This window comes from Panthera pardus, unplaced genomic scaffold, assembly GCF_024362965.1.
Source record: "Panthera pardus isolate Hobbes unplaced genomic scaffold, ASM2436296v1 HiC_scaffold_27, whole genome shotgun sequence".
In the NCBI taxonomy this organism is placed as follows: Eukaryota; Metazoa; Chordata; class Mammalia; order Carnivora; family Felidae; genus Panthera; species Panthera pardus.
Window position 1 is genome coordinate 1046980 of NW_026526843.1, and position 23123 is coordinate 1070102.

The following is a 23123-nucleotide window of genomic DNA, read 5'->3' on the forward strand; positions in this document are numbered from 1 at the left end:
GAATTGCTATAAGACGAGGGGGGGAAAGGTTTCCATGGCAGGTAAGTTTGGAGAATGCCAGGTTGGACATAAGGGAACAGGTGTCTTTCCTGTAAGACTTCAAAGCTTTTAAAATGCTACCGTAAATTATGACCCTTTGGAAAGGACTACTGTATGCAGTACTTGCCACAGCGTGCCCAGCGAACCCATTTTGCAGACAGCACCTCTGAGGGTGAACGTTCTCCAGAGAGACGTGGAGCAATGCTGCCTTGGAGATGTTTGATCCACAGACCAAGGTGACAGTGCCACGTTCTCGTGAAATCATTTAAGTGAACTCTTGTGTTAAGACCGAAACAATTTAATAAAACATTTACAACTATGTGTACATCATATAAAAATATAAATTACATTTAAAATTATGAGTTGATAGTGGTACTAGGATTTACATTAGGAACCACTACATGACTGTGCTTTATTAAAAACACTATTTTAACTGAGTTAACTACTCCAGTTTCACACTGTTTTGAATTTTTTTCTTCTAGGGTATACTACTTTATTTAGGCCTTTTAAAGCCTCAAATCCATTGTTCCTTCCTATCTGTAAAATCAGTCCTGTCTCAGTTGAAGTTAACATCTATTGGCAGACATTAATTTAAATCTGATTCTTCTCAGCCATCATGGCACACAGAAAAATAAAATAGCCACTAATAAAATAGAGAAGTTGAACATTCATCCAGTGTTTTTATGTGTTAGGGACCATGGTTAGTGCTGAATGTCAGTCTCCAGGGAGGAACTGGGACGGTGAGAACCATGGTCTCCTCCCTTGTAGCCTCTAAGTGGGCTGGCGGTGCCAAGGTGAATCACTTGGTTAACTTTCCACTGGAAAGTCAGTCTTCCCCCTTATAATGGGTATGTCATTTGTGGGGTGATATGTTGGGCCATACCCCACTACTTTTCACCCAAGAACTTCAGCACCCATTGACGACAGAAGCTCCTGATCTACCATTATGTGACAACTCCCCTCCCTGCATCCACTCCCCACAACTTCTAACCATTTAATAAACTGTAATATCACACTTGTGTTCGGTATCCAGAAGGCCTCCGGTTATATGGCACTTAATTTAAAAGGCTTTAAAGGTCTGTTAAGTAGTCACTTAACAGCAGAGCTCTAACTTTTTTAGCACCAGGTTCCAACTCTGTGCTTCAGTGCTTGTCAACCTCGGCTGCTCTTGAGAAACCCATGAGGTGTGTCCAAAAGTCAGGCTGCCCCGAGGAACCCGACAGGTGAAATCAGTACTTTGTAACTTTCCACTGCTCTCAGTAATCCTAATAGTAGTTCTTACCATTTTAAATTCAGAAAGGTAGACAGTTGAGGTGAGTCAATAAGGTGAGTCGACTGTTTTTAACGTGAAAAGAATGGAACACTATCAAGTGTGTTTAGAAAAATAGTGCTCTTAAAGTTCATGATTCCTTAAGAAGTAAACATCACAGAACATATGATTTCTGGGAAATCAGTTTCAGGATAGGATATATATTTTCTGCCCAATTCCCCAAGAGATCACACTAACCTTGTATAAGTGATTGATTAAGAAGGCCCCATCCCTGGACTTCATGACAAAGCAACCATGCAGATATGTTGGTGGAAGGAGCAGAGAGGGCAGCAGCCTAACTTTGCCTTCGTGGAGTTTCCCTCAGGGAAGAAACTGAGAGCATCGTGAAGCATTAGTGATTTCCAGAAATTTCAAATCCATCTCTATATCATTTTTGTCAAGTCGAGATTTATCGCATTTGCTAAAACTATAGAAAAGTAGAGTTTTCAAATAAGAGCCCAGCCACTGGCCGTGCCCATCTTGCTGCCGAGTGTCAAAGGATGATAGAACATTCTTACAGTAGTTAACTATACAGTAGCCACATTTTGAAACCTGAAGCACCCAACCCACGAGTGTGTTAGCCAGAGTTCCTAGAGTTCCGAAAGGTTTGTTCCTTCTAGGATACTGTTCTGCAACTTCATTAATGTCCTGTCTTCTGCCAGCATCCATGAGACAGTGACTGACCAGGTCCAGTAAGGGGCACTCTGACCGAGGGAGGGGAGGGGAGGGGAGGGGAGCCAAGACTCCCGGGGTTTGATGAATGTCCTGAAACTCAGTGGTGAGAGACTGGGAGCAAACGTGAAGTCCACACAGGCAGCGGGAAGAAAACGTACCTTAAGATGATGACACTAATGATAACCGGGCTGCTCAGCAATGACGCGGCACCTCAGCGGGACTGAAAACACTGGAGTTGTTTTTGAGGCTGAGCGGCAGCAGCCCTAAACTGAAAGCGACCCCGGACCCCTCTCCCCTCTCCTCTGACACCAGGGCGAACTTCAGGGAGAAGGAACTCAGGCATTAGAGCTCTGCTCTTATCAGGCCCACGTCCCCATCCTACCTAGTCCCATCGCGGGAGCGACTGTGGGTCAGAGGGTGGCCCGGAGTGCGAGGACGCCGGGAGGAGCCAAGGTGACTCGGGAGGGGACAGACAGGGCGCGGTGGGATGCACGGGGCCGAGGGGCAAAGGGGAGAAAAACCTCACGAGTGTTCCGACCACCGGGTAGGGCAGGCCCAAATGTGCTGTTACCACACGCCAGCCAGCAGGGGGCGCCAAAACCCCGGCCACGCCGCATACCTCTGTCGGTCAAGGAAAAACCGGTCTCTTCCTCCACCACTAAAAAGGAAGCCCAACACGTTATTGCACCCGGGGTACTGGAGAAAAGCGTGCCTCGCTAAACAGGCCTCGGTAATCAAATGAAAAAAATAGTTGCCGGCTCCTCGTAGCTCGGTTTTGCATGAAGGGCTGGCAGCTGTTCTTTGGGGGGAAATCTTACCTCCCACTTCACCATCTTCAAGCAATGCCGCTGGCAACAGGGCCTCAAAGTAGCGACTCCATAAATCCGCGCACCCAGTCCTCCCCCACAGGCCCCAGAGCACAGCCACAAGCGGTGGGCAGAGCTCAGGCTCATTCTCACGGCGGCAGCGGGAGGCCAACCTGCAACACTGACCTTCACCGCGCACCTTAGGGCCCCAGAAGCAGCCAGCTGGGAATAAACTTCAGGAGAGGCCTATGGATCTTATTTCAACCTATTATCTACGACAACCTGCTCAAAGCTTAGAATGACCTGCCCATCTCTGTTGTCATGGCCAATAATCACGGAAAAACGGATGGATATAAGGCAACTCCCACCCCACTAGAGAGGCAGCCAGTGGCCACTCTCCCTGTCACGCAACCCACAGGGGCACAGGGCACTTCAGTTAGGATTTACTTAAGTAAATCAGTCACCATTCTATTGGGCTGGGTGAATGACATGGCATAATCCAGGGACCCAGGCCTCAGAAGCAGAATGGGGAAAATTAAGGGACAAATAACTCAGTGTCTTCAATAAATATATTGCAGGCCAAAAACAAACAAACAAACAAACAAAAAAGAACATACAGGATTAAAAGAGACTTAAACAGACCATCTGAATGCAATGTGGGTATATGTCATATGGATACTGATTCAAACAAACCAAAATGTAAAACCTTGGAGATGGGAAATTTTGAAAACTGGCCGGATAACTCATGATATTAAGGGATTACTGTTAAGTTTTTGGTATGACAGTAGGGTACTGTATTCATGATTTTTAAAAACAGTTGTTACCTTTTAGAGACACGTACTTAAATATAATGAAATGATACATCTGTATTTGTTTCAAAACACTTGATAAAACCAGCTATAATCTGATGATCACTGCAGGTAGGTGATAAGATATATGAGGCTCATTGTACTTTCTCTACTTTTAGATATATTTGTTTTCATAATAAAGTTTTCATATACGTTTTCATAATAAAAAGTAATAACAAGTTTTTAAGTTCTTATACAAAATATGCAACACAGAGCCTCATACCATTATGATTTGAGGATGCTTCATACAAATTATAAGCAAAACTTTCATGTTGCCTTAAAGTAAGGGGAAAAATGCAGGTGGATGAATTCTAAAAAGTTCCACACATCCATTGGTAGCTACAATTTACAAATTCAATACATCATTCCCGAGATTAGTAAAAAGGCAAATGTTTTAAAAGAAGGCCTTAAAAACATACATTTTGCAAACAATCAGCTGCAAGTTTAGGAATTCTAAGTTTTCTGCATTCTCAGAACTCAAAAAGTCTCCAAGAATTCTTTAGATCAGTCCCTTTTCTGGATACATTTATATGAGGTCATCGTTCATATATTCAACAAACACTGAACACCTACTAAGTGCTCAGTTCCATCGGTAACGGTGAAGACACAAGCCTTACCCTCCAGAAGTGGATATTCTAGATGAGGCTGCAGACATGGTAACGGGTCATTATAACAAAATGTGCTAAGATTCTAAGCATGTGTACGTGTCCGTAAACTTTTATTTTGAAGAATAATTCGAAGAGGTGGGGTCACTGACACAGCACATTATGTTGGAGGATGGCAATAATTTACTTCACACATGTCGCTGCTATTGTTCTCCACTCTGAATGCCTGGAACACCAGCTCTTTAAAACTATGGCTCAAATGTGAGATATTTCATACCAACTAGGTAGAGAAGTAGTAGAATTTCACACAGGAACTATGGCTACCCCTAAAGTTTTGACAAGAGGTAAATAATACTTAACGTTTCAAAGCTTAAAACCGTTCCTATGAGATAAAAATCCAAGAGCTTCTTCCGTCTCCCACCTAAAGTCACTTATTTCACCATGAAAAAACCCTGTGGAAATAGCCATGAGTTGCTTTATGGTGGAATACATCCCTGGATAGTATCTTAACACCCTAAAGTGATTCACTAAGTTTGACCATTCGACGATGTATCTATTGGTTGGTTTCCCTAAAGACATTCCCTCCAAACACAATACCTTCAGCTCAGCACAAGTTCATTCCATATTCAGATTTTTCAATTATAGTGCTTATACTGCGATTTTGGTCAGGATAATTACAGCAAGCATATAAATAGCTCTCTTTCTGTAATCTAAAAGCAACTAAAAAAAAAGAAAGTAGACACCAAGATACCAAGTCTTTCATGCTTAAAGGCAAATATATTCAGTTCCTTTCCATGCAACACATAAGGTATCTATATGCTTATTATTTCTTTCCAAAGCAAGTCTGGGACAACCTCTGAGGATCCACTCATCCTCCAAGCTGGGCCATCTTATACCATGCTCTGTTAAGTATCTTATATCGGAGGAGGGAAAGGAACATTTTTGCTGACCTACAGATTAGTCAAGTGGGGAGTGTGCTGGGAGAAGAGCTAACGTCTATGGTCTCTTCCGTTGCCATCGAGCTCACAGTAGGGCCATATCAACTTGTACCGACAGATGCCTATAGAAGCCATTCAGATATGCCGCAGCAGGGAGGAAGGCACAGAAGAAGAGAAGCAGGAGATACTTGATGTCTATGACGGAGTGTAGAGGCTGCTGGCTGGAAAACACAGGAATAATGGAAGTGAAGTTGACCTCTTTAGGATGCCATGCCAAGTAGAAAGCCTCCGAAAAATCCACCAGTCACTAGAACGTTCTTCTTCACAAATGACACTACCTAGAAACAGAACAGAGCACAAATGGGTTGTTTTGCTAAGGACCTTATTATTAGGAATCACGTGTCTTTTACCCTATGCAATCCCCACACCATGGGCTCTCTGATCAAGGCGGTAGCAGGGGTGTGAAGTGATGAAATTCAAGAGATGGTTTCAAGATGGGACTTCGAATGGATGACTAGCCATATGAGGGATTAGAAGGAGAAGCCAAAGGCAACTCCTTGGATTCGGTCTTCAGTAATGTCTGTTACAGAGCTAAGAAATCTGCCTGAGAATTCATCCAGGAACAGGGAAGGACAGAGTTCACAGGGGAAGTTATGGGAAAAGAATAAAGCTGTATTCAATAAACTGGTGACAGTTTACGATTTAATTTTATATATATGTGTGTGTGTGTATGCATATATATATACATATACATATATACATATATACACATATACATATATACACACACATATATATATACACACATATACACAATTTTTTTTTGAGAGAGAGCAGGGGAGGGGTAGACAGAGAGGAAGAGAGAGGATCCCAAGCAGGCTCCACACTGTCAGCACAGAGCCCAACATGGGGCTCGAACCCACAAACTGTGAGATCATGACCTGAGCCAAAATCAAGAGTCGCATGCTTAACCGACTAAGACACTCAGGTGCCCCTACAGTTTCCAAATTCACTTCTTCCATTCTCTCTGACACCTACTTTTCAATAGAGGCTGCTCATTCTGAAGTCTCTTCTCCAAATCTCTCTACCCACTCATCCTGTCCATCCATCAGTCCATCTGTCCATCTACCCACCCACTCCCCTCTGAGGCCTCTTCTCAATTAGATGCCACGGATTTGCATTCTCACACCTCAACGCATCAGAAGATGATTAAAATAAGGATATCTTAAGTTCACAAAGCCTCTACCTGCTGTCTACTCATCTGCAGCTCAGAACATGCACTCAGCACCCTTTGGCTCCGATGACCAATTTCCATTTGAGAGACCTTTGGTAAGTCATTCAGACTGCCTCTTTTCCCCAAGTACAGCTATCACCTTAGAAAGCATTCACTGATGGGGCGTCTTGGTGGCTCAGTTGGTTAAGCATCTGACTTTGGCTCAGATCATGATCTCATGGTTCGTGAGTTCGAGCCCCTCGTCAAGCTTTCTGCTGACAGCTCGGAGCCTGGAGCCTGCTTCACATTCTGTGTCTCCTTCTCTCTCTGCCCCTACCCGACTTGTGCTCTGTCTCTCTCTCTCTCTCAAATATAAATAAACATTAAAAAGAAATTAAAACTGAAAAGCACTCATTGCGACAACACATCCAATATCCCAGCCTAATCATTTCATGAACTCAAGCAAAGTGGTGGGTTCATCTCCCAACCATTTAAGCCACTCACACCCCAGCTTTCTCCTCTGGGGCTCTCTAGCACTCTTCCTCCCGCTATGTCTACGTCTCCCTATGTCAGTTCCACTTGTCCCCTGGACTTGAGGCCTTGTCTTTTGCCATCTACCATCAGGGGGAGTGAAAAAAATCATACGAATTCCTGAAGTAACTGTTTTCACTCATTATCTTTTTCTTACTTCCTACTCATTCCTCAACTCGCTACCATTTGGCCTTCAACTCCACCCACCACCCCACCAAAACTGCTGTTGCCAAAGTCACCGATGATTTTACTGCTAAACACTGAATTTCTCATCCTCATTCCCTGGCTTCCCAGGTAAGAGCATGGGCTCTGAGGGGGGAACCGGCCACTAACCCCGGGGCCTGTGACAGTTCCAGACCATGAACAGGAATACAAAAATTTGTGGAATCAATTACAAACCTTTTGGTTAGTTTATAACAAATTCCCTCTGTGAGTCAACAGTTAGTTCTAATCAAACATTAGGCTAATACCTTTGACTATATACACTTCCCACGTCTTTGAAGAAGTTTTCAACAATCATGTATTACTTTTGTAAACACCTGAACAATAAACTTTTGGGAAAATGAAAACAGTGTCAGTTTCATAACCCTGAGCTTGAGGCAGGGGGATAGGAGTGGGAGGGACCACCTGCACTCCTGGGCCCTCACAGATGCTCCTTTCCATTCTGGACAAAGGACCAGTTTCGGCCTGCCACCCACCACCACAGAGAGACTGCCATTATGCGGCTGGCGAGGGGACTTGTCCGTTCAGTACTTTCTAGTCTGCTAACTCATTTACCATTCATCTATCTGCTTTCCAACTTCTAAAAATTTGCTGACGTTTCTTGTCTTCTGGCATTCTTTTCCTGTTATCTCAGTCCTTCTGGGTTTAACCTGTTTTATTTTGTTACCATCATTTGGCAGTATTTCAAGGCCAAGGCCTGTTGCAATTTACCTCTAAATCCTCCCTCTGCACTCATTCCAACCCCTTTCTCTGTGAATCCAGAAGAGAATGGCTCCAGGCCATGCAAGGTAGAAGGCACCTTCTTGACTCCTTGATCCTATTTATTTCTTGCTCCCCACTTCAGTGCACTTATTTCCTTACACCCTTAACATACTTCTAGAGGTAATAAAGAAGAAGCGAAATACAGTCTTTTGAAAAGGAAGGACTTCTCCTGTCCAAGCGCCAGCCAGTATAACCAGACCTGGTTCTATGTGGTAGAGCAGGCTTGGCACAATACAGCCTGTAGCCCAAAACCAGCCGGCTGCCTGTTTGAAATACAGTTTCCTCGTGACACAGCCACACCCACTTGTCTGCATATCATCTGTGGGTATTTTCATGCAACGTGATGGAGTTCAGTAGTTGTGACAGAGGCCACAGGGCCTACAAGGCTGGAAATATTTATCGTCTGGCCCTTTATGAAAAAAGTTTGCCCACCTCTGGGCTGGATACTCCTGCTACTCTCTGTACGTGTAAAACATAGACATTTCAGAGAAGGGTGTGCATGGAGACAAAGTATGACTTAAAGCCATCTATATCCCGTTTGCCGCACTGCCCCAATTCCTACAAGAACTAATTCAAGGCATGACCCAGCCACGTATGTACACATATCACTTTGTGTTCTCAGTCACTGATAAAGGCCACCAACACATTACCTGGCTGTGAAACAAGGCCTCTGAGGTGAAGGTACTCCATCTAAGGCTGACACTTTTCACACTGCAGGCAAACAAAACAGTCTCACCTCCTCTGCTTTGCTTTTGACCTCGCTGGGTATCTGGCTGCTCTTACGGATCTTCAGTTGTTCCTTGGCTTTCTTCATGTCCTTCTCTACTCGCTGCCAGTCAATCTTGATGTACCCAGTATGGTTTGCAAGCTAGAGTTTCAATAATGACAGCAAGAAATAAGAAAGACAGGCTTGTTATTTCTGTTCATTAGGGTTAATCACTGAAGCACATTATCAAAAACCTATCTGATTTTCCATTTCTGGAGACATCTGCCATCCCGTTCATTGCATGACAATGACATTCACTCCACATCTCAGTGTCCACCCTATGTGCAAGACCCCATGCCTGATGCCAGATCAATAGACTGGCTTTCGGTGACCGCTGGCAACTGTTGTACTTTATTTGTACTCTTACCCCTCACTAAGAACTTTTAAGTTAGTTTAAAATGGTAAGATGAAAATCAGAATTGAAACCCAAACTCAAGATTTCAGGTGAAGACACCTTACTGACCTTCGAGCCAACATAAGCACGAGTTTTCTGACAATGTAGTTATCGCTGTTGCTCAGAAAGAAATCCTCCAGGACATGGCTGCACAGAGATTTCTTACGAGCAACTTCATATACTGGGCACTGAGAAAAATACAACCAAATATACATATAGAATAAGCCTACTTCACTTTATAAAGACGGCAGACACAAACACTAAAACTCAAAAAAAACAATTTCAATGAGAATGTGTGAATAGGATAAAAATGATTCATGTAGGAGCATCTGGGAGGCTCAGTCAGTTGAGGGTCCTACTCTTGATTTCAGCTCAGGTCATGATCTCACACTTCATGAGATCGAGCCCCACACAGGGCTCCTCACTGACAGTGCAGAGCCTGCTTGGGATTCTCTCTCTCTGCCCCTCTCCCACTTGTGCTCTCTCTGAAAATAAATAAAGTTAAAAAAAATGATTCAAGTATGTTGTTTTCTGATGGATTAATGTTGTCCCAGGAATGAAGAGACTGATTATACCCCACCAATGAATCTTCCACTGATACCGCTTCTCTCCACCGAAGTTTGGATTTCTCAAAGTATCTCAAATTGAAACTCTCCTCTCTGTAGTCTCCTACAGAGCATTGTGGCTCTTCCTCTAGTCTCTGTTTTATTTCACAGCACCACCAACCAGTCACCCACCCAAACCAGGGCTGGAAAAAGTATTTGCAGTCCATATAATATACAAAACATTAGTATTCATAAAAACTGAAATTCTTCTCCAGATCAGAAAGGAGGCAAATTGTTGCTATTTGTGGACATCTCTGTCTACATAATCTCAAAGAATCCAACACAAAAAATAAACTGGAGTGCTGGGTGGCTCAGTCAGTTAAGTGTCCAACTTTGGCTCGGGTCATGATCTCCTGGTCTGTGGGTTCAAGCCCCACATCGGGCTCCGTGCTGACAGCTCAGAGCCTGGAGCCCGCTTCAGACTCTGTGTCTCCCTCTCTCTCTGCCCCTCCCCTACTGGCACTCTGTCTGTCTGTCTGTCTGTCTCTCTCTCAAAAATAAATAAACATTAAAAGAAATTCAGGGGCACCTGGGTGGCTCAGTCAGTTAAGCATCTAACTCCAGCTCGTCATGATCTCACAGTTCGTGGGTTCGGGCCCTGCGTCAGGCCCCACACCGGCAGTGTGGGGCCTGCCTGTGATCCTCTCTCTCCTCTGTCTGCCCCCACCTCTCAAAATAAATAAATAAACTTAAAAAAAAGAGCTTGCTCCCTATGATGAGAACTGGTTCTACACACGAGCTGCTTCCACAGCATGACAGCTGTACCTCCAGGCTGACGCTGGCATCAGCTCCATGACCAAGATCTACAGGGGACATCAGAGAAGTGGGGTCATGCCCAGCCACTTCAACAGAGGCTCAAAGAGTGTGGCCTGCAGGGTCCTCCAAGCCCTAGAGGGGCATAAAATGGTGGAAAGGGACCAAGATGGGGGCTGCAAACTGACACCTCAGGGACAGAGAGATGTGGACAGAATGCAAGACAGGTGGCAGCTGCCAACAAGAAGCATTAAAATATATGCTGTGTTAATAAACTGCCTCATTTGGGGAAAAAGGGGAGTTTAAGCAAGGCTGCAGAATACAAGGGCAACACACAAAATCAATCGTATTCTTTTTGCTAGCAAGTGAAACAGCTGGAAATGGGAATAAAATTCATGATTTATAATAGCTGTAAAAGAAATACTAGATAGAAATTGAAACAAAAATCAAATAGGATCTGCATGCTGAAAACCACAAAATGCTGAAGAATTTAAAGATGAACAAATAAATGGTGAGACAGGCCATGCACATGGAATTGAAAACTTGATGAAGAAATGATGTCCGATTCTTTCCAAGTTGAGCTACAGAGTTATTGCGATCCCAACCCCAGCAGGGGTTTTACAGATACACAAACAAGCTGCTTCTAAAATGTACATGGAAGGCACCTGGGTGGCTCAGTCGGTTGAGTGTATGACTCTTGATCTCGGCTCAGGTCATGATCTCAGGGTAGTGGGATCAAGTCCCGTGTCAGGTTCTACACTCAGCATGGATGTGGATTCTCTATCTCTCTCTCCCTCTACCCCCTCCCCTGCTCACATGCTGTCTAAAATTAAAAAAAAAATAAAAATAAAAGGTCTACGGAAAGGCAAAGGGATTAGAACAGCTAAAATGATTCTGAAAAAGAAGAGAATTGGAGGAATCTCACTACCTGATTTTAGGATTTACAACCCTTTAATATCCCTTTAATGGGACAAAATAAAAAGTACAGAAATGGACAACACAATTTAAAAATGGGCAAAAGACGTGAATAGACACTTTGTCAAAAAGGAGATGTGGACAGCAAATAAGCACAGGAAAAGATGTCCCACGTTATTAGTTGTGCCATTCTAAGTCCAACTGGAAAGCTTGGGGGCTGAGGGTGAGCGGCCAAGGAAAGCCACAAGTGCAACTAAAGCCCTAAGGTGTCTAGGAAGGAAATCAAGGCAGAGGTGTACGGGATGTATGGATGAAAAATTTTAAATTCTAGGCAAAGACATTAAAGACCTAAATAAATGGAAAGTACATATTCACACGTGACTCATTATCATAAAAGATCTTAATTTTTCCCAAATTTATCTATATCGTTCTCATGCAATTCCAGTAAAAATTTCAACAGAATTTTTGAAAATAATTGACAAGCCTGTTCTAAAATTTAGATGGACAAGCAAAAATTATGAAAGCAGCCACGATGCTCCTGAATGATATGGGGAGGAGCCTGTATTACCAACTATCAAGTAGAAAGTTGACCGGACAACTCGAATCAGATCCACACGTCTGGATTAACATATGACAGATGCCACACTACAAATACTGAGGGAAGACTCACTACATGCCGCTAGCACAATGACGAGTACGAAGGAAAGGAACCTGGATCCCTGTGTGAAACGTCAGGCCTAGCGCCACCCACATCCCTCCGGTGACCGGTAGCGTGAGTGCACAGCATGGACTCTCCAGGTCTCACCTCCCTCAGCAAGGAAGCGTTTCTAGTAGCAATTGCTTCTGTCAGTCACTGCCCCTCCAAAAAACAGAGGGTACGCTCAGATTGAGACATTCTGTCACGTATATCAATACTGAACCGTTCTGTTGTACGCCTGAAACTCACATTGTATGTCAATTACACTTCAAGTGAAGAAAGCTTTAGGTGAAAGAAAAAAGATATTTGAAAGCAACATTAAGGTATTTACAGAGTCTGGGGCAGGGTTGGGGGAGCACAGGGAGACAGCTGTCACTGCACTTCTGCCCCACGGGGCAGGAGGAAGGAGAGAGGGGGAGATATGAGGGGGCCCACGACTTGCAGCAAGCCTGACCTCCTTGAGAGAGGAAGCGAGGCCCGGCCCTGCCGCAGCCACCTCCCCCGTGTAACTACGTGGGACCTCCGGCCACAAGCACACACCCTCCCCTCCCCGAACTTCTGACCCATGGAAACTGTGAGAGAGAAATACTACACCCAACTGAGCCGGGCCCCGGCCTCTACCCTGGCCCGCCAGGCACCAGCCCCCTCCTCCTGCACGGTCCTTCTTCCCCTGACCCATCTGGGAGACTCACTGCACCTGCGGTTCGAAGGCAGCACTGACCTTGCTGAAGTGAGGGCTGTCAACCATGGAAGGAGGCAAAGGGCTAGGAATTTGGAGACTGTGGCACAATCCAACAAGTTCTGTCTCCTACAGAGCAGTGCTTCTCCACGAGTGTACAAGTACTCAGATGGGCAACTGCATCTACCTCCTATGGAATCGAGGGGCGGTGGCGGGGGAACGAGGTCTCAAGCACCAGCGGTCTTTAAACGTCCTCAGGTGATTCCAATGTGGAGTCAGGTGTGCAAAGCGATGCCAAATGCTGCCTCAGAGAATCAATACCCAGTAGTTCTGAAATCAACTCCGGGCCAAACACACAAGACTGAATATCATTTAGCCCTCGTCTCCTTGGCTGCTCTGGGATCAATGTGCCCTGGGCAAAATAACAGTATCACAAGGTACTTGCATCACACTTCGTATTTTTGAAATCATGTTTCATATTTCAACTGGTCTTGAAAACCCTATGAGGGAACTATGATAAGGAATATTCCCCGTGTTATAAATTGTGAAATAAAATGTGACCAGTAGTTGATGAAAGTGGACTCAAATGCTCACTAGAATTTCAGATAGTACGCTGAAAACAAGGGCAAAGGCTGTTCTAGTGTAATACAGCCAGGACTCAAGTACGGCTCCTCACATCACATTCCCCATGGGCAAGGAGGACTTCCAAACACCCCGGAACACGTCACATACAGACCTGAAGGAGAAAAAATCCACCTCCCACAGCTGTTGCAGCCAACTTTCCAACCTTCTGGAATATGAAACCCGTGCACCTACAAAAACCAAACCAACATCAGACAAGTCGACAAGCTGTCAAATACACAGAAACATGTACTTCTAACAATGTTCAGATCGTAATTACCTTGGGATGATCCAGCTCCTTCCCACTCTTATACAACATAAGAAAGGAAAAAAGGCTCTGCACTCGGAAAGACCCTGATTCAAATTTTACCTCTACCACTTACGAATTTTGAGCAAATCCCTTAAAGCTTTTAGGTTGCAGGGTGCCTGAGTGGCTCAGTCGGTTGGGCAACTGACTTCAGCTCAGGTCATGATCTCACAGTTCATGGGTTTGAGCCCCGAGTCAGGCTCTGTGCTGACAGCTCGGAACCTGGAGCCTTCTTCGGATTCTGTGTCTCCCTCGCTCTCTGCCCCTCCCCCGCTCGTGATCTGTCTCTCTCTCTCTCTCTCTCTCTCAAAAATAAACTTAAAAAAAATTAAAAAAACTTTTAGGGGTGCCTGGGTGGCTCAGTCGGTTGAGTGTCCGACTTCGGCTCAGGTCATGATCTTGCAGTTCGTGAGTTCCAATTGTGTTTCTATATATAAGCAACGAACAATCCAAAATTGATATTTTAAAATACCATTTACAATAGCATCAGAAAGAAGATGTGCAAGACCTACAAAGCATTGCTGGGAGAAATTAAAAGAAACCCAAACCAATCTATAAACCATGTTTATGGATCAATGCAATGCCAGTCAAAATCATATCAGGCTTTTTGTAGAAATTGGCAGCAAGCTTATTCTAAACTTCATATGAAAATGCTGCACTGGGTGTTATATGGAAACCAATTTGACAATAAATTTCATATATTAAAAAAAAAAAAAAAGAAAATGCTGTGTACCCAGAACAGTCAAATCAACTTAGAAAAACAACGTAAGATTTATGCTACCTGATTTCATGACTCATTATAAAGTTATCGTGATCAAAACAGTGTGATGCTAGCACAAAGACAGACAAATCAACTTAACAAAGAGTTTAGAAACAGGGGTGCCTGGCTGGGTCAGTGGGAAGAGCATGTGACTCTTGATCTCAGGGTCATGAGTTCAAACCCCACAGTGGGGGTAGAGATTACGTAAAAATAAAATCTAAAAAATAAAGTTCAGAAACAGACATATAGTTAATTGATTTTTGACACGAGTGCAAAAGCAATTCAGTGTAGAGAAGTATAGTCTATTCATCAAACCATGTGGACGCAATTACATATCATATGCAAATAAATAACTTAGATTCCTACCTTGCAACATAAACAAAAAGCAAATCAAAATGGATCAATGGATCATGGTCCTAACTGAAAAATCTAAACCTATATATCATCTAGAAGAGAACATGGAAGAAAATCATGGTGATCCTGGGTCAGGAAAATATTCTCACACATGACACCAAAAGCTACAGGCATAAAAGAAAGAGCCAATAACTTACATTTCAAGGTTCAGAACTTCTGTTCTTTACTGTTAAGATAATAAACCGCTATAGAGTAGAAGAATTTATTTGCAAACCACATATCTGATATAAAACTTGTACCTGGAGTGAAGAACTCTCATAACTCTATTATGAGAAAATCAACATCCCAATAAAAATATGGAGAAAAGAAAACAGATACCTCATCAAAGATATATGGATGGCAAAAATAAACCCATGAACAGATGCTGACATCATTAATCGTTAGGGAAATGCAAATTAAAGCCACAATGAGACACCACTTTCCACCCACTAGGATGGCTGTGATCAAAACGACATACTGCCAAAGTGTTAGGGCTGGTAGAGGTATAAGATAGTACAGGCACTTTAGAAAAGCATATGGCAAGTTCTTAAGAAATTAAAGCATTCCACCTATAATCCCCAGCCATATTATTCACAGGTATTGACCCAAAAGAAATGAAAGCATACATTCACAGAGACTTGTACACAAATGTTCATAGCAGTTTTACCCCCAAAGTGGAAACAAACCTGTATCTATCAAAGGTAAATGGATAGACAAAATGGTTCATCCACACAGCGGATTACTACTCAGCAATAAAAAGGAATGAACTGATTTAAAAAAAAAAAAAACAGCACAGATGAACCTCCAGGTTAACATGCTAAGCACAAGAAAGCAGCCAAACAAGAACACATACTGTATAATTCCATTTAACTATAATTCTAGAAGATGCAAAGTAATCTGTAGTGATAAAAAGCAGATCAGTGGTTGGTAGAGGCATAAAAGGGATTATGAAGAGGTATGAAGAAACTTTTAGACTGATAGATGTGCTCATTACCTTGATTGTGGTGATGATTTATAGGTGTGTATATGTCAAAATTTATCAAATTGTATACTCTAAACAACCGTATCTTATGATATGCCAATTTATTAAACTGTTAAAAAAACAATAAAGAACAGCCAAGAAAGTCCTAAAAACCAAGATGGCAGTTGCGGTTCCACACACACACACACACACACACACACACGCACACACGCAGGTCTGACACATGGCAGAGCACTGGGGGAAGGACAGCATATCCAATAAAGTGAGTTGGGACAAGTGGGTATTGTACGTGGAAAAAAAGAAAGAAATGTCGACCAACACTAAACACCAAAAACGATTCCGGGTGGATTTATAAATGTAAATGTGAAAGGTAAAACAACAAAGTTCTAGTGTGTGGGGTAGGCAAAAAAAATTACTTCAACAGAACATAAAAATTACTAACTGTTAAGGTAAAGATCGATAAAATTGACATTGAAAATACTACACGTTCATCAAAAGACACCAAAAGGCAAATGAAAAGACAATCACAGAATGCAGAATGTGCAAAAATACCTGCAAAATGTACAACCAATAAAGAACTCGTATTCAGAATAAAGAATGCTTACAACTCTCAATAAGAAAAAGAATGACAACTTAAGAGAAAAATTACAAAAGATTAAAAATGAGACTTCATCAAAGACGAGGTCCAGAAGGGTCATGGAATACATGTAAAAGTTGTTCAATTCCACCAGTACTCAGGGAAATGCAACGAAACCCATGTGAGATGCCACGATCAGACCACCAAAACTTTCAGTCTGGCAGTACCAAGTGCTTACAAGAATGTACAGCATCAGGAACATCAACCCTTGCTGTGGAGAGGCAAACAGTTAGAATCACTTTTGGAAAGTGGTTTTTCAAATCAAGTATCAGTTTGACATTACCCAGCAAAGCTGAAGACACTTAAACCTCACGACCCAGCAATTCAACTCCTGGGTCTAGACCCTACAAAAAAGTGCATATGTATGGACCAGGAAATTTATATGGAGTGTTCATATCAGCAGTGTTTAAATTAGCCAAAAATTGAACCAACCCAAGTGTCAGTCATCACCTGGATAAGAACACTGTGGTATACTCATCTGATGGAATTCTAAACACCAATGAAAACAAAGGAACTACAACTGCACGCATGGTTGTGTATACAAAAGAAGTTGAGAAAAAAGGGAAGACTCAAAAGAATACACGAGTGCGTCTATTTCAAGTTCAAAAGCAGATCAACGACAGTATAATATTTCCTGACTGAACTGCTGTTAAAAGTAAAAAGAAAAGCAAGGAGCTCAGGACAGCGTTCATCTCTAGAGTTTTTGGGGTGCCAGCCACATGTTTTCAACCTGAGTGTCTGTTAAACAGGTGCTCACTCCATACGTATTCATTAATATCATATGCACTGTTCTATAGATTATGTTGTACAATAGGAGTTTTAAATGTAGAATGGAGAGATGAAATTGATGCATTATGTCTTTCTGACTAAATCTATTAAACCTGTTGAGTTTACTACAAATAAATCCATAGGCTGTGTCACATTAAGAACGTTATCATCTGACACAGCTAAGAAACAAGCAGCTAGCTCCCTAGTATACCACTTTCTGGCTCTGAGACCCTGGACCTTCTAAGCCTCAGTTCCTATAAAATGAGAATGATTACAGTACCAATTTCAGAGATGTTGTGAGAAGGAAATGAGCTATCTATATACATACTTTACATATTTGTGTATTTTTGCATTCTCCACTTCTCAGTGTGGAGAAAAGGGAACCCTTGTGTACTCTTGCTGGGACTGTAAATTGGTACAGCCATTGTGGAAAACAATATGGACGTGCCTCAAAAAACTAAAAATAGAACTGCATATGATCCAGCAATTCCACTTCTGGGAATACATCTAAAGGAAATTAAAACATGAACTCAAAAAGATATTTGCACCCCCATGTTCACTGCATCACTGTTCACAATAGCCAAGACATGGAAACAACCTACGTGTTGATCAATGGGTGAAAAAACATGAGATATGATCTATCTATCTATAGAGAGATATTTTCACACACACACACACACACACACACACACACACACACACAGTGGACTATTATTCAGCCATAAGGGGAGGGGAATCCTATCAATTGTGACAACATGGATTCACCTTGAGGACATGATGCTGAGTGAGGTAAGTCAGACAAATAAAGACAAATACTGCAAGATCTCACTTATATGTGAGATCTTATGTGTGCAATCCCTTATTTAAAAAACTTTTTCAAATTTAATGTTTATTTTTAAGAGTGAGAGACAGAGCTCAAGCAGGGGAGGGGCAGAGAGAGAGGGAGACACAGAATCCGAAGCAGGCTCTAGGCTCCAAGCTGTCAGCACAGAACCCAATGCGGGGCTCAAAGTCATGAACCGCAAGATCATGACCTGCGCCGAAGTCGGATGCTTAACCAACTGAGCCACCCAGGCACCCCATGTGCAATCTCTTATGTGTACAGTCTAAAACAAACACAAAACTCATAGAAAAAGACATCAGATTTGTGGTTACAGGGGGCTGGGGGAGGGGGAACTAGATGAAGGTGGTCAAAAGGTACAAACTTGGAGTTATAAATACGTATTAGGGACGTGACGTACAATGTAATGTCTGCAGCTAACACTGTTGTATAAGAAAATGGTTATGAGAGTAGATCCTGAGAGTTCTCATCACAAGGAGAAAGTATTTTCTTCTCTTTTTACTGTATGTATATGAGATGATGAATGTTCATTGAACCTACTGTGGTAACCGTTTCACAATATATGTAAATGAAACCATCATGCTATATACCTTAAACTTACCCAGTGATGCATATTTATTTCTCGATAAAACTGGAAAAAAATGAGGATAGATAATACCAGTACCAATTTCAAGAGTTGTGAAAAGGAAATGAAATATATAAATACTCAAAATACTGCCTGGAATGTGATAAATACTCACGTGTATAACCACAACCATTAAGTAGCACTTTAACAAGATGTTTAAATGAATGCTACACATTGAGTGATCAATTTCACAAAAGTCCATGTGTTTTCACTGGTTAAGGAGGTGGTTCCCACGAGTGCAATACTAAATCATGCAAAAAAAGATACTGGACATCTTTCATATCACTTACCATCCAGTGACACCTCCAATTACCAGCTGGGTCGCCACGCTGTATTTTTCAGCTGAGGGCCCAGATTCCTGCCCAAACAGCTTGCGCCACCATGGCTGCTTTTTAGCAAATTCTGCAAGGTCCAGTGACTCAAAATTTCTCTCAAAGTTTCCTACAAGAATTAAGATACGGAATAAGAAAATACTTACTTTTACAATAAATCACAATTCTTAACTCGATTGAGATTTTTAAGAAACAGGTATTGTAATAAGAACCTCTAAATATTATTATATTTTAAATAGTAAATTAACTCTGAAATCGTGGATAGCAATTTTTAAAAATCAGAATAAAATCAACAAATAATAGCTGCCTTAGAGAAAAAAATAACTAGACAATTTAGAATTAGTGCTCTAATTTTTCCTCTCGATTTTTTTTTTCCTCTCGAATTTAAAAACAAGCAAAGGACCTACAAAAGCCTGCTAGTAATAATTAGTATCTTAAATGAATTTTTCACTTAAATTTTTCATTTGCCTCTCCTTTTAATGTTTGTTTATTTTTGAGACAGAGAAAGAGTGCAATTGGGGGAGGGGCAGACAGAGAAGGAGACACAGAATCCAAAGAAAGCTCCAGGCTCTGAGCTGTCAGCACAGAGCCTAATGCAGCGCTGGAACTCATGAGCCGCGAGATCATAACCTGAGCAGAAGTCAGACACTTAACTGACTGAGCCGCCCAGGCGCCCTTGCCTCTCCTTTTTGAAGAGTCACTCAGTACTATTCAGTAGCCCACAAATTCACAAATTCTTACTACTATATGAATCTCCATTGATAATAAGGATAAACGGTAATGTTTTATTGAACTCTTACTAGACAATGCTTACCAGGAAATGTGCCAAGCAACAAATACATATTTCTAATTAAATTCACAGAACATAGTCGGTACAAAAAAAAGGTACTATTTATTAACTCCACTTTCTAATCAAGAAATGGAAGCTCAGGGGCGCCTGGGGGGCTCAGTCGGTTAAGCATCCGACTCTTGGTTTCGGCTCAGGTCATGATCTCACCGTTTCTGAGCTAGAGCCCCGCATCGGGCTCTGTGCTGACAGTGCGGAGACTGCTTGGGATTCTCTCTCTCCCTCTCTCTGCCCCTCCCCTGCTTGTGCACTCTCTGAAAATACATAAATAAACATTAAAAAAAAAGAAATGGAGGCTCAGAGGTTAAGTGATTCGCCCAAGAAAGGAAAAAGAGTTAACAAAATGTCTAATCCCTTTCTCTGTGAGAAGATAATGCAGGGATAAATTTAATGAAATACGCACAAGACCTCTGCACTATAAAGAACAAAGCACTGCAGGGAAAGAGTGAAAATGACTGAAATTAATGGAGATATGTACTATGATTTGCAAGGCAATATTATTAAAATGTTCATTCTCTCCATATTGATGTATAGACTCAACACCATCCCAGTCAAAAGGTAGGTTTTTATCTAGAAATTGACAGGCTGGTTCCAAAATGTATTTGGAGGTGCAAAAGACTTCCTTGAGTAGTGTTCCAGCTACTATGGCAAATTATGCCAAACCTTCATGGAGCTAAAGAATCATTTATTATGCTCTTAAACTCTGTGGATCAGGATTCTGATAGGATATAGCGTTACAGTTTACCCCTGTTACACAATGTGTGAGGATTCCGCTGGAAGGCTTACAGGCAGAAGGTCTGGAATCATCTCCCACACTGACATATACAGGCTACTTCTCTATGTAGGTTAATTTGGGCTTCCTTACAGCATGGTGCCTAGGCTCAAGGGTGGATGGCCCAAGGCAAGTAGTGAGAGACCAATGGAGTGAAGGAGCTTGAGGGCCAAGCAGAAGCTATGAAAACCATTTAAGACCTAGCCCCAGAAGCCTAGCCTCAGAAGCCATGCAGCGTTACTTCTACCACATTCTGTAGAAGTGGTCACAAACCCTTATGCAGATTCAAGAGGGAATACATAGATCCCATCACTGAGTGGGAGGAGTATCAAAGTCACACCGAGAAAAGAGCAGCTGGAATGGGAGATATCGTTGCAGTTGTTTAGGAAAATCTAATGTGCCGCAAGTGGTCAAAACAATTTTGGGGGGGGAAAAAAAAGAACAAAGTTAAAGGAATTTCAAGACTTCTCATAAAGCTACAGAATACTATAGCTGCCTAATGTCAAGACTTACACAGCTACCATATTTGACGGTGTACCACCAACCGAAGGATACACAAATATTATCAATGGAAGAGAATACAGAGTCCACAAGTAGATCTACACACACGGTCATCTGATTTTCAGTAACGTGGCACCAAGGTAATTTAATGGAGAAAGAGTCTTCTTAACAAATTGTGTTAGAACTACTAGTTATCTGTACTGAAAAAAAATGCAATCCCTACCTTACATCAGACACGAAATATACTTCAAGATGGATCACAGACCCCAATTTAACAGAACCAAAATATGGACACGTGAGGAACTGGGTCTTCTAATGGCTTCACAAGTAGTTACATGAAAATTATTTTTCTTTTTTTTAATGTTTATTTTTGAGAGAGAGAGAGAGATGGAGCATGAGCAGGGGAGGGGCAGAGAAAGAGGGAGACACAGAATCAGAAGCAGGCTCCAGGCTCCCAGCTGTCAGCACAGACTCTGATGCAGGGCTGGAACCCATGAACAATGAGATCATGACCTGAGCTGAAGTCGGATACCGGTCGGACGCTCAACCGACTGAGCCACCAGGCGCCATGAAAAATTATTTTTCTAATGTAACCTTAAGCACCAGCACAACACAACAGTAAGACATTACTGCTGTGTTGATGAAGAAATTCTCTCCCTGGGTTAAAGAATATCAGTGAAAACAAGAATAGGTTTTGAGTTTTGTTTTAATGTAACTTTACCAAAGCCCATCAGCTCTACAGGGGGCTCCAGTCAAAAGGGGTCCCTGAACCTGTATTTTTTAAGTGAATGAGAGCAGTTTACTCCGCAGGAAAATAATTAAATTGTGCATTCGAACCCCTTAGTCACTTAGATTTGGTGGGATGCTGGTCAATGTTTACCAACCGGCTGGGAGTGACCTGCTGCGTACATCCATTTCCACTATGTAGTCACCCCCGGTGGGTGTGACATCACGACCCTAAGGGCTGGAAAGAGACGCACAGCAGCACACCATGCTGTTGTTTCCACCACATAGACACAATACATGTGAATAACCTCGAGAGCACACACAACAGCGAAACACAGCAAATAATTAAGAAGTGATGAATTCTGAATATCCTCACTGCCTTTGTTTTTAACATAATTTACGTAATTGGGGGGTTTACATAATTGGGTTTTCGATGATAGCTCTGTTTAGCAATAGGATATTGAGAGCCAGTAATGAACTAAATATAACCTGAAGCAGGATAATTAGTCGGGGAAGAAGCATGACTTAAAAGTCATGCTCCCGTGTGTATTTTATTACAGGGAATCTTCCTGACTACGCGGACTAAATAAGAAACGATTTCAAAGTACAATCCGATGTGTACTACTCTTTGGAAGACATTAAAAGCGCAAGAGGAGGCTCCCTGCGCACAGAAAGAAGCTTCCCAGGTGTTGGGGACGAACGTGCAAAGAGACAAAGAAGCCGCCTCCGTCTGAAAGCGCCAGAGTGCTTCCGAGAACAAGGACAGAATGTCTCCCGGCTTAGGCCGTTCGGGGCGGCGCCGGAAGGCTGAGCGAGCCCAACCGGAGACAACGCCTCGGGGCGGTTCGGTCCCAGCCCGGCGCCTGACCTTGGCCGGACCCTGGGAGCGGCCGGGCCAGCGACGAGCCCCGGGCGCCCTCCCCGGCCGCGAGCGGCCCGGACTCCCGGGGGAGCTCTGCCGAGACCCGCCGGCGCGCGGCCCTCCCCCTTCCGGGACCCAGAGAGGCGGCTCCGCGCGGCGTCGGCGGTGCGCGCGCCCGCCTTTACCTTGACTGGAAGCGGCCATTTCGACGAGCTCGTCTCGCGATGACAGCCGCAGGGGTTTGGCGCGATAGGACACGGAGTGGCGCGCCGCCGTCGCCGCCGCGAGCGGGCTTCCGGCACGTGGGCCAGATGTTTCCATTCCCACGGCGGCAGCGGAAGAGGCTGAGCGGCGCGCCCGGAGGTGGCGCCCCGCCCGCGCGCCAGGCTGCG

The 23123-nt window shown here is 43.0% G+C and overlaps 1 protein-coding gene across 1 annotated transcript; it reads right to left on the reverse strand.

The window, feature by feature from the left end:
• Window positions 1-4376: 4376 nt before the first annotated feature.
• On the reverse strand, window positions 4377-23085 carry FUNDC2 (FUN14 domain containing 2). Its single transcript, XM_053891944.1, has 5 exons — window positions 22917-23085; window positions 18982-19132; window positions 13494-13569; window positions 8685-8816; window positions 4377-5558 (listed from the first exon to the last, which is right to left on the reverse strand). The coding sequence occupies exons 1-5, from the start codon at window positions 23050-23052 to the stop codon at window positions 5481-5483; spliced, it is 573 nt and encodes a 190-aa protein (XP_053747919.1). The 5' UTR covers window positions 23053-23085; the 3' UTR covers window positions 4377-5480.
• Window positions 23086-23123: the final 38 nt, after the last annotated feature.

What these genes read in the sequence shown, in the direction of transcription:
- FUNDC2 (XM_053891944.1), bottom strand. Translation starts at nt 23,052, where the DNA reads ATGGAAACATCTGGCCCACGTGCCGGAAGCCCGCTCGCGGCGGCGACG. An exon ending in AATGGCCGCTTCCAGTCAAG is followed by an intron (nt 19,133 to 22,916) that starts GTAAAGGCGGGC and finishes TAATTCTTGTAG; the next exon opens with GAAACTTTGAGAGAAATTTT. An exon ending in GTGGATTTTTTCTCCTTCAG is followed by an intron (nt 8,817 to 13,493) that starts GTCTGTATGTGA and finishes TTGAAACTCTAG; the next exon opens with CTTGCAAACCATACTGGGTA.